The sequence below is a fragment of the Pleurodeles waltl genome, chromosome 4_1, assembly GCF_031143425.1.
Source record: "Pleurodeles waltl isolate 20211129_DDA chromosome 4_1, aPleWal1.hap1.20221129, whole genome shotgun sequence".
Taxonomy (NCBI): domain Eukaryota; kingdom Metazoa; phylum Chordata; class Amphibia; order Caudata; family Salamandridae; genus Pleurodeles; species Pleurodeles waltl.
The window spans coordinates 989,493,323-989,505,749 of NC_090442.1; the positions used below are offsets into that span (position 1 = coordinate 989,493,323).

At 43.8% G+C, this 12,427-nt stretch overlaps 1 protein-coding gene across 50 annotated transcripts in view; it reads left to right on the forward strand.

The window, feature by feature from the left end:
- Positions 1-12,427, forward strand: part of LOC138288307 (mucin-19) — a 1,675,551-nt gene that overhangs the window by 446,595 nt on the left and 1,216,529 nt on the right. For all 50 annotated transcript variants that reach the window (XM_069229764.1, XM_069229784.1, XM_069229763.1 and 47 more), the window contains 2 exons: positions 8,255-8,384; positions 10,304-10,550. In XM_069229764.1, coding sequence (XP_069085865.1) covers positions 8,255-8,384; positions 10,304-10,550 — 377 coding nt within the window. The remainder of the gene's footprint in view (positions 1-8,254; positions 8,385-10,303; positions 10,551-12,427) is intronic.

Genomic DNA, 12,427 nt, shown 5'->3' on the forward strand with positions numbered 1-12,427 from the left:
CCCTCCCTGCAGGAGCGGCAATCCCAGAGTCCAAAATTGTCAGGGTGCTTGTAGAAGCAGTCCTGCACAATTCTTCCACCAGTGCAGGGATGTTAACCTGCAACTGGTCCTCCAACCTGGGGTCTGTACCTTCAGGTTGGACCAGGGCCAGGGGTGAGGCTTCCCTCCCCCTGCCCTCTCTTCTGTGGTCCTGCACCCCCCAACTAGGAGTGCCCCCCCAGAAGACAACATGGTAGAGGCACTGTTAGCAGTAGCCCCTTCCTCCAGGTCAGGGGGGACACCCTGAACCTGGCCTTCCAATCCAGGGTCTGTACCCTTAGATTGCACTGGGGTCAGGGGTGAGTCTTTCTCTCCCCTTCCCCTACTCTCAGGGTTCTGCACCCACCCCTCAGGGAGAGTACCCCTTGAAATCACACCAGGGGGGGTGAATGGGCAAACCGCCCACCCCTTCAGGTCAGGGTTTATCCCCTGCACCTGATCCTCCAGTCCAGGGTCTGCACCCACAGACTGGACCACTGCCTGGCAACCCAGGGATTCCTGGGGGGCATACCTACCCCCCACCAGGTCAGAGTTTACCCTCTGAACCTGGTTATCCAACCCAGAGTCACCACCCTGCGGTTGAACCACTGCCTGGCGCACCAGGACTTCCTTGGGAGCACACTTACCCCCCATCAGGTCAGAGTTTACCTCCTGCACCTGATCATTCAACCCAGAGTCACCACACTGCAGTTGAACCCTTGCCTGGCATGCCAGGACTTTCGGGGGGCACACTTACCCCCCTCAAGGGACACACTGTCCCCAAGGGCCACACAAGATTCTGGCTGGCACAGGTCTCCTGACCTCTGCCCATCTGACAGAGTCTGGATTCCCCCAACCCAGAAATGGTCTCACCAAGGTCATTCCTGGGGGGCTGTGCTCTCAGAGCTGACCCCTGACCCTCCAGGTTCTCCACTGGGGTCCGCAACCCCCTCTCAACCCTCTGTCTGGACTTCTGCACCCCCTCACTAGGAGTGGTACTGCCAGACACCAGAACTGATGGGACGCTGGCTACAGCCGCTCCCCCAAATTCTCCTGACACTGTGGGATCTCCTTCAACAGATGGCCCTATGGTACAGGCTAGGCTTCCCTCCTGGTGTTCCCTCATGGAACCCTCCAGGACCTGGGACCGGATCTCGGGCACCTTGGACCTCAGCCAATCCCCATTCCCTCTCCACAGAGACTGGACATGGGGTCCCTCACCCATCCCACTACACTGGGACCTACCTGGGACACTACAATCCTTCCCGACCTCACCTGGTTGGGAAATACCTAGACCACTCCTCTCAGGAGCCCCCCCAAATGCCTCTTCAGACTCTCTGGTACTCACCAAGAGGTCTGCCTCCATTGTAAGCTCCCTGGGGTCAGAGAACTCACACTCCACCTGGTGTTGGCGTAGCTCTGGAAAATAAGGACTAGACATATGCTCTCCAGAAATTACATCACTCAGCCCCTTACATGAATTAACCAAAGTACCCTTCACCCAACCATCCAGTGACTCTGCTTTGAAAAAGAACCCCACATCACCCTCCTGAGACTGGTGAGACAGTACCTAACTGTCCCTGACACTCAACCCACACCCTTCTGGGATGTCTTCACACTCCATAACCAGGACTTCTACCTGGGGGGGAACCCCTCTCCCTGTCACTCTCACCTAGAGTCAGTAGAGTGTCCCTCCCACCAATAGGAATATGACTCCCCATGCCAGTTCCCCAATCCGCCTCAGGGACCCTGTGCATCACTGGAGCTACCTCATACCCCTGAACCTCCTGGCATGTGTTAACTCCCTCCTTCAAGTAGGGCACCACACCTCTGGGCATGTGCACTTCTTCAGCAGCACTAGATATAAAATTGTTGCTGCCACCATTCCAGCTGGACTCAGTCCTTATGACTTCCAGCTCCTTCATTTTGAGCTCATAAGCCCAAATCCTCTTTTTGATCTCTAAGTCCCTCCTCCTTTCTTCCAACTCCTTCTCCCTTTTCATCCTCAACTCCTTGAACCTCAACCGGTGAGCCTTCTCTGCCTGTCTGTCCTGTAACTCTTCAGGAGTCAGACCCTTGGATGACACCCTGCTACCCCTCCTGGGGACCCTTCCCCCAGGCGTAACAGGTACCTCCACTACACCACTGTGTATTCTCTGCACTTCCCCACCCACATTCTCCTCCTCTGTGTGCCCTCCAGCCTCCTTGACTGTCTCCCAGGCCCTCTGTGCCTTTTGCAGCTCCCCCTCCCTGGTGGAGCTCTCAGTGGGACAGTCAAGATCTTTAAGGAACTGTTTCAATTGAGAAACTGAGTACTCCTTCAGTTTCTCTATTTCAAACACAGCTCCAGCTGTTGCATCTCCAGATTGAGACATGATGGTCACAAGTGCAAAGTTCCAAAGGCAGAAAATAAGTTCCCAATGAAGTAAAAAGAATCCGTCAAGGATTCAGCAAAATCATGGAAGTAGAACAAAAAAGAGTCCTTTAGAGAAAAAGCAAAAGATCACCAAACAAGTAGTATGTGGTCACGTAGTGGTCTGAAGTCAAACAGTAGTGTACACTTAATCACTGTATGTCAAGTACAAATACAAGTCCAAATCCCAACCGCTGATCACCAATGTTAGAAATGGGGTCTTTGGTTGACAGTCAGGTTACCCCCTGTTCAAGCAAGGACCCTCACTCTAGTCAGGGTAAAAGAGAATCACCCTCAGCTAACCCCTGCTTACCCCCTTGGTAGCTTGGCAGAGCAGTAGGCTTAACTTCAGAGTGCTAGGTGTAAAGTATTTGTACCAACACACACAGCAACTTGATGAAAACACTACAAAATGACACAACACAGGTTTAGAAAAATAGGAAATATTTATCTAAACAAAACAAGACCAAAACTACAAAAATCCGACATACACAAGTCAAGTTATGAATTTTTAAAGATTAAACTTAAAAATAACGTTTAGAAACGAAAATGCTTTGATGAGATGTTAACACGGCGTCGTGACGGAGTCGTTCCCAACAAGCCGACACCAGTGGCGCCGGACACGGAGTCGTGTAGACCCCCAAGTACAGTACCTTTGGTGAAGAGTGAAAACAAGTCGATGCGCGAAGTCGGGGATCGCGGCCTCTGTGCGAAACGTTGAATCCACGCGCTTCGAGCGGCGTCGGTCACGACGTGGTGCGGCGACTTCCACAGAGTCGCGGACTTCAGCGGGGCTGCAGCGGCGTCGGGCAAGCTCTAACTCAAGCCCTTGGAGATTTCTTCACAAGATGGAAGGCACACAAAGTCCAGTCTTTGCCCTCTTACTCTGGCAGAAGCAGCACTGCAGGAAAACTCCACAAAGCACAGTCACAGGCAGGGCAGCACTTCTTCCTCAGCTATCAGCTCTTCTCCAGGCAGAGGTTCCTCTTGGTTACAGAAGTGTTTCTAAAGTCTGTTGATTTGGGTGCCCTTCTTATACCCATTTTAGTCTTTGAAGTCACCTTTCTTCAAAGGGGACTCACACCTACTATTGAAATCCTGCCTTGCCCAGGCAAGGCCTCAGACACACACCAGGGGGTTGGAGTCTGCATTGTCAGAGGCAGGCACAGTGCTTTCAGATGAGAGTGACCACTCCACCCCTCCCTCCTAGCAGAGATGGCTAATCAGGAAATGCAGGTTACACCCCAGCTCCCTTTGTGTCACTGTCTAGTGTGAGGTGAAAAACAACCCAACTGTCAAACTGACCCAGACAGGGAATCCACAAACAAGGCAGAGTCAGAGAATGGTTTAAGCAAGGAAATGCTCACTTTCTAAAAGTGGCATTTTCAAACGCACAATCTTAAAATCAACTTTACTAAAATATGTATTTTTAAATTGTGAGTTCAGGGACCCCAAACTCTACATGTCCATCTACTCTCTAGGGGAATCTACACTTTAATCATATTTAAAGATAGCCCCCATATTATCCTATGAGAGAGACAGGCCTTGCAACAGTGAAAAACGAAGTTGGCAGTATTTCACTGTCAGGACATATAAACCACATTACTATATGTCCTACCTTATCCATACACTGCACCCTGCCCTTGGGGCTACCTAGGGCCTACCTTAGGGGTGCCTTACATGTAAGAAAAGAGAAGGTTTAGGCCTGGCAAGTGGGTACACTTGCCAAGTCGAATTTACAGTGGAAAAATACACACACAGACACTGCAGTGGCAGGTCTGGGACATGATTACAGAGCTACTTATGTGGGTGGCACAACCAGTGCTGCAGGCCCACTAGTAGCATTTGATTTACAGGCCCTGGCACCTCTAGTGCACCTTACTAGGGACTTACTAGTAAATCAAATAGGCCAATCATGGATAAACCAATTACATACAATTTACACCACGGAGAGCATATGCACTTTAGCACTGGTTAGCAGTGGTAAAGTGCTCAGAGTTCAAAAGCCAACAGCGACAGGTCAGACAAAATAGGAGGCAGGAGGCAAAAAGATTCGGGATGACCCTACATAAGCAAAAGTCCAACACTGTTTATCAAGTTAAACCTTTTATTTCCCTATATTAACAATGCTAAGGTTATGTAAAGCAATCTCAATATCAAATGATAAACATAAATGAACACCACAGGTTGACCAAAGTGGCAAAAGTATCTCAATCTAACTAAAGCATTTATAGCAAGGCACTCGAGTATCACCGTACAACTTAGTAACAAGAATAGCTGAGTTACTGAAACAGTGTACGTTTCGATTATGCAGTAGAACTAAATAAATCCCTTGTTTATTAACATTTACCTATTAAATTGATCTTCTAACTAACCCAAAATGTAAATTTGGAAAAACATCTAACTATGGTGCTTAACAAAAATAGCGGTTGGTAAAGACAAGAACAAAGTCTGTGACAATAACATTAGCAGTTTGTTATACCTCTCCTTTATGGATCAGCAATCAGTAAAGTTTTCATCAAGCAGGACAACCGTCTCAGTCTTCTTTCAGCATGGACAAAAGAAAGGGGAAACGGCTTAGCTGCGGTAGGGCTCTAAGTTAACTAAGCCAATATCTTGGGCATCAACTAAGGAATCAATAGCTTTATTAAAGTTTTGAAAGTTCAAAATAAGGCTATAGATAGAAGCATTCGAAGACGGGACAGGATTAACCCTCATAGCCAAGGGTCATCCTATATCTGTGGTTAGTAGTGACCAAGAGGCTAAGGTTCCAAATAAGCTAGTCCTCGTAGTTGTAGCTATATGCAATTGAAAATTCTGCTCCTATTTAACACCTGATCACAGCAGGTAATAAATGGGAACTAGTGGCCTGTGCGTGATGGATTGCAGAGGGCTGGGGGTGGTAAGAGTGTCATTGGGAAGGGCAGGTCGTGGGCTCACAGAGGGACATTCTGTGCTTTCTTTGGCATAGAAGGGGGCCAGGAGGGTTTTGGGGGCCAGAGAACGATACCTTTAGAGGCTGGCCGGAGCCAAATACCTTTAGAGACTGGACTTTCCCACAAGTGAAATCAGGCCCAGTGTTCCCGACCCTAGGAAATATGGATACTGGAACACCAGGCCATTTATATTTGGGGCAGAGCTTTATTTCACTGGTGATACCGTTTTGCCCTACTCATAATTAAACCCCTGATGCTGTGGTCTGAGGAGGGCTCCTTTGAAGTTGTATTTCAAAATATGACTAGCAAAAAGATTGACTGACAGAAATACCATGTTTAGCTATTGTTTAATGAAATGTCTATTTGCTATTTTCGACTCCAGTGGGGTAATGTCTTTGGAAATTATGTTTAGTGCATTTTCTATTAGCCAGGTGATATTTGGTAATTATATTCTGGTTAACTAAGATAGTTACCTCTCTATACTAAAAGGGACAAGGTGTCTTAAACCAGTCAACAAGCAAGCCCCGCTTTAAATTAATATTGGGACACAGAACATATTATGCCAGTTTTAAACCACTCCTGTTAAATCAAAGATCTCATATTGTTCAACAGAGCTCTGCATTACAAATAGACACATATATACAATCTTTACTAATCAAAAATATACTACCTATTATCATATATAAAATACAGTCAAAACACATACATCCATAACTGGGCACATCATTTTCTGATTTGATAATTTAATCCTACCTCATACACCATTTGCACAAAATGTGATCTTTGAGACGCTCCTTCTACTATATTAAATCACATTGCTGTTCCCTGGAGCAACGGATGAACTATATCAAACACCTGCTGAAAAGATACAGTTGTCTGCTGGGTATCAGCAAATAGCAAGACAGTTGGTCGAGTCTGCTTTGAGGAGAGCCCAGCTGGACCCTTTGGTCTACTTTGCTCTGCAGCATGTCTGTTTTTTTTTGGGGGGGGGGTCGGTTGATGCTGTACGTCAAAAAAACTCTAAGTAGTAACTTTTGTAAGAGAAATTTTAAGGTGTTTTCTGCTTTCATGTCCACCCACCTGACATTTCCTGTTGGTGCACAGTGCCATTGAATATTACATGGCCCATGATTACATTGTAAACAAAGGATAGACAACTTCCCATGTGGAGCAGGACGTTTCCAATTCTTAAGATCAAAGGCCAGATGTACGAAATTGCGTCTTTGCAATCTCCGAATAGTGAATCTGCAATTAGGAAATCACAAAGTGTGATGCACAACAGTGTGTTTGACATTGTAGGTGATTCACAGGGGGTCACAAATGGACCTGCCTCATCAGTATTCATGAGGCAGGTCGCAATTTGCAGCCCATTGTGAAAGGCTACAATCGCAGGAATGGTGGCCTGCTGGTGTCAGCAGACCATGATGCCTGTGATTGCTTTATAAATAAAGCATTTTTTATGTAATGCAGCCCGTATTCCTTGAAGGAAAACAGGAAGCATTAAAAAAAAAAAAAAAAAGTTTTCTTTTCATTTTTTAAGAGCAGGCAGTGGTCCAAAAACTCTTTGCACCCCCATTCAGAAAGGGGAAGAGGTCCCTTGGGGACTTTTTCTAGTTTGTGTCTTACCACAAACTTGAAGTTGGTGGTAACTGCGAATGTTCTGCAACTGCATTCCCGGTCGTAAACCTTCCTACATACCAGTGCAACTCGCTATCAGGAAGGGATGCCCTTGACATGCCCCTTCCTAATACCGAATTGCTACCTATTATGCGATTGGGCCATAGATTACTGAATCGCAAAATAGGGCTTTGTACATTCAAAGATGCTTTTTTCTGGTTGCAAACAGCCTAATTCTGCAATTTGGGCTGTTTGCAAACAGAACAAAAGCTCTGTAAATCTGGCCCTAAAAGAATTATAATATCAACAGCAGGGCAGCAATATATTTGTCAGCTGTGGTGGCATTACAATGTCTTCAGGTACATTTCACAGTTTCATGACCGCCCAATGTGGCTTCTCTTATGTGGCTGATTATGAGGACAGCAGAGACATGTTGAAGGGACACATGAGGCAATATACACTGTGTTTTAGGAAGCTTTTTTGGGAGTCCAAGTAACATACTTCATGTGTTCTGCTCCCTAATGTTCGATTATCAATACCAGTTTGTTCAAAAGACAAACAATGTTGGGTAAAATCCTTAAAGGCAGCTCTAGCATTTGGAGTTGCATGCTACTGACTCATTCTGAATAAATCACAAATGCTTTTCTAATAAAAAAAAATAACACAGGCACCCTGAACACTGCAGGGCCTGTCACAAACAGCCCAGCTTATATTTCCTTAAGCATACACCAAATTGTACATGGGTAAGTGTTTATCTCTTGTAATATATGACATGTTGTCTTTGAAGTTTCTTGGAACACCTCAATTTGAAACAATCCCGTTCTCAGGGGCGTAGCTTCAGGGGGTGTGCATGGGGTGTTACACCCAGCTAATAAATGTATTTTGTGATAAATAGTTGGGTGCAGCTGCTTTTAGTGGGGTATGGTAAAACAAAATTATTTCACAAAATAATGCAGTTTCTCTCACTTAGTATACTTACCAATCCGCATTCCTCTCCCTTTCCACTGCCTCTTAAACCCCTCTTGTGTGCCTTGTTTGTCATATAATGCATTTTAACATTAATGTTCCAGTGTGATTGTTAGGAAACCTGAAGTTCACACCAATCATACTGACCAAGCTACGTCCCTGCTCATTCTTGATATTACAAACAGTTCTTATCATTGTCATGACTTACCCACCTAACAGATATTTATAATATATTTGCCTCATCTATCTTGTTGTCATGCTTTGTGGGTTTAATCATTTCATGTAATCTATATTACCTTTGTAGAGATGCAAATTTGCAACCTGCACCAGTGATGGCCCCCTCAATGATACCTTGTGCACCTCATTAGGAAATTATGTCAAGGCATCTTCCGAAAGTAACATACATATTGAGAATTGGAGAGCAGGCATTTGTGGTAAGTCTTTTACTTTATTATTATTTGTATTCATGCCCATGTTGGACATAGTTACTACAAAATGTTATATAATATGATGAAAGGTTAAATAAAAGAGTCTGAATGGCAACATTAACACAGGAGAGATATTATGTGCTATACTATCAGATTTATTGGCATATAACTTTTGAGGCCGACTATTCTGGATAAACATACTTTGATTGCATTACTATTGGACAAACTAGATGTTTCTGGTTATTTTTAGGGTCGAGCCTGCAAGTGCATGCGCTAGTGCATGCGCCTCACATGCAAGACACTGTTGTGTTCAGTAAAGGGCTTTGATCCCGCCTGTCGCTCACCATTTGTTGATTTGCATGGCACGTACAGCCTCGTAATTCATCAAGGCAAGCCAGGCATCATTTCCATTCTTCTGTGTGGAGCAGGGATCAAGCACCAATTGATTTCAACTTAATTAGTGCCCATCCACTGCTCCTAACGTGATCTATGTACTATTTTGTTCCTTATAATTTCTAGTGCCCTGCAAACAAAAAGCTTGTGACTGGCAAAAAATGTGCCCAGAAGGACAAAAAAAATTGCTAAGTTTTATTTTTTTAAACTAACTTTCTTTTATTTTGTTAAGTCATCTTATCTCAGTTTCTACTCTTTTTTTCTTTTCTTTTTGCTTGTGGACCCTGTTGTCAAAAGATTACAATTAACTTAATCAAAATATGCGAGATCTTTTGCACTGCAAATGCTTGTTATCTGTTTGAAAGGTGCTCTGAAATTTTTACTCTGATGCGAAACATAAAATAACACTTCTAATAAATACATAAATCAGCAGGTCCTGCATATTCTATGAATAAGAACGATGCAGCCAGTGTTGAAAGTATGCCAGTGGCGGCTCCTCCGCTTTGGCGGAGAAGTGTCACCCCCCCTAGCAGCAAGCGCTACAAATCCTTTAACAATGAAAAGATAATAAACTGAGTTTATTATCCTTTCATTGTTAAAGGAGCGGGGCATTGGGGATGACGAGCACTGAGGGGAGTGCACTGTCCTCAGAAAAAAGCCCCTCTGCTTACAATAAAGAAAATCCAGTCCACTGCCACTGTGTCTTTCTCTTGGGTCTAAACATGGTGGCTAGTGTGAAACAGGAATTCCCCAGGGATCTGAAAGCTTTGTGGCTACATCAACAACCCTAGAGTTGGGGCTCACCACGTTTTAGTAGAAGAAGTAGTCAGGGCATGTGAAAATAGTGGTAAGAGTAAGTCTGTATGGCGGGGTCTATTTTTTGCCAGAAGTGACCACCTTTCCAACAGTAACAGGTCACTGTTCCATCAGCAGGGGTCACCGTAAGTATACTAGTCAACACAGAACCACATGGAATCAGTGACCCATAACTTTCCTCAGGCGAGTATAAGACAACTCACAACTGGTAATAGGGGTTAACTCGCATCGGCTGCCTTTTGTTGCTGTCTGCATTGCTCAACAGACTTCTGCCATGCCTGCTTTGCTGAACCATAGGTCCCCCAGATTACCTTGAAGCAATGCATCCTGACAATGACGTTGTTGTGAGGCAGAGACGTTTCTGTAAATGTTTGAAAGGTTGAATAGGTATTTAAAATGCTGTCTACTTGTACCGCCACATAGGGAAACGTCTGGATGCTAGGCACGCAGGCTCAAGGGTTCCAAATGTATTATATCTGCCGCAATCATGCAGACGATGAACAGAATAAACATGTATGCAGCAGCCGTTTAGTCTCTTGAAAAAGGCAAACCAAATGTGCTCTACTAAATAAAAACCCATGCCTTTTTGGGAAGGTGTATTTTTTGTAACTTTTCATCATATATCACATATCAGTCTATTAAGCTTGCACCAGAGATTAAAAAGAAAATGTCTGGGGGAACGTTTTAATTTGAATATTATTGTGAATTTTCAACAGAAAAAACATGTCCAAACAATCAGGTTTTCCGGTACGACATGACAAGATGCAATCTTACTTGCGCATCCATCGAAAGGCCAGACGTTGGTTGTGATGACATGCCATCTAAAATGGAAGAATGCGGCTGCCCAGAAGGACAATTTATGAAGAGCGGAGGAATCTGTGTTACTGTAGAGAAGTGTGAATGCACTATTGATTATGGTATCATGAATCCAGGTGAAACCATGGAGATAGATGACAATAAGTGGTATGTAATCTTCTTAAAATATTTATATTCATTGTACGATAGGCATTTTCTGTAACTCACCAAAGCTTTCTTAATAATGTGGCTGACTAAAACTAGCACACCCGTGCACCGATATAAAAGTATCAAAAAGACCATAATCCATGATATGAGAACGACGGTCATGCTGTCGGAGAGATGGCACGGTGTGGAAAGTAGGGCCATGATGTATGATGTATTTCCATGATTTGTGAGGTACGGCCATGATGTGTGGAAGACAGCAATCTTTTAGGAGGAATGGCCAGTATACAGGAAGGGAAAATATGAGAAAAGGGTGGCCCATGATGTGGGAAACAAAGAAAAGATGTGGGAAGGACTTAATCGATTTAGGAAGAACCACCATGATTTAGTTAAGGTTGTGGTCATGATGCAGTAAAGATGCCCATCATGTGTGAAGGATAAACTGGATATGAAAAGACAGCCATTATGTAGAACAGGGGTCTCCAACCTTTTCTGTAGCAAGAGCTACTTGAATTCAATGAAAATCATTGTGAGCTGCTATTATAAATTTTCTTACATTCTCTACATCAGATAGGATTACCTTAGTTTCCACCACATAATGCAAGATTTTTAGCAGTGATCACCTCCATGCATCAGGATGATTGCCAGCAGTAATGTAAAAATGGCTTTGTAAATTTGTAATGCCGTTACATAGGAAGTACATAACAGCTATAGCTGCAGTTCCAGAGCAACAAGGCAAAACTGTTAGAAATAAATCTCCCGATAGCCACATGATTTATCACTCAAATATAATCTTTTAATATGTTTTGGAAACTCAATGATTTTTCTCAAAATGTGAGCTTATAAATTCTGAAAGTATACACACTTTCATCTCAGATACACACTTTTTAATTTTAGCTTCCATATATTCAACCTAAGCCTCAAATTAGTAGGTAAGCGGGACTGCACACAGAGAGCCACTTACAGGTAGCCGAGGAGCTACCAGTAGCTCACGAGCAACTCATTGGAGAAGCCTGATGTAGGAGAACTTCCATGACATGAGAATAGCCATAATATGACAGGAGGTGTATGGGAAGGACATGTTGGAATTATGGTCATGGTGGACCTCATTCTATTTAGTTTGTAAGGAATGTTGCAACAAATAAGTGACTTTGAGGCACTTAAGGAAAACAAACATTTTTTGATGGGCTTAAGGGCATTAAAAGATGCCCAAATTATGCAGTTTGAGGTTTAAGTTCAACAGGGGTCATAAGAGACCTGGCAAGCAGCAGGAAAGCAAGCACAGTGATGGGAGGGGAAGTTTGCCATTAATTAGTTTTTATGTTTGTCTTCTGTCTGCAGATCCGCAGGCAAAAACCACATACTGTATATAACACCGTTAGGAAATACCATTATAGAGGGGTGTGGGAGTTGGACTGACATGTACAGTGAAGGAAACAGAAAATGGTAAATGATGAAAATAGAGGAAAAAGATAGATGGGGGAACAAATAGAAAAATGTGAGGAAAGGATAAGAAAGAAAAAGTAAGGATGAGACGTAAGCTAGCTAGATAGAAAGAGAAAAAAGAACAGAAGGGTGAGAGTAAGAAAGGAATCTTTCCTTTAAGGAAAACAGGTGAAAGTGGTGAGCACTTTTACAGACTCCATTCTTAGTACACCTGGCCTCAATTTGCTACATGACATGGGTGGCTTAAATTGCTGTAGGCCTCATTACAAAGTGCGTTTTAATTGCAACGGAACAGGTAAAAACTGTTATCATCAACAGTGGCATTGTCACATTTGCTGGACCGATAGTGTTTAATTCCTCATGGAGATTTCATCTATTTTCACCCAGAGATTTTGGCTGTTTTTAAAAGGCAGGCAACCAGACAAAATGAGAAG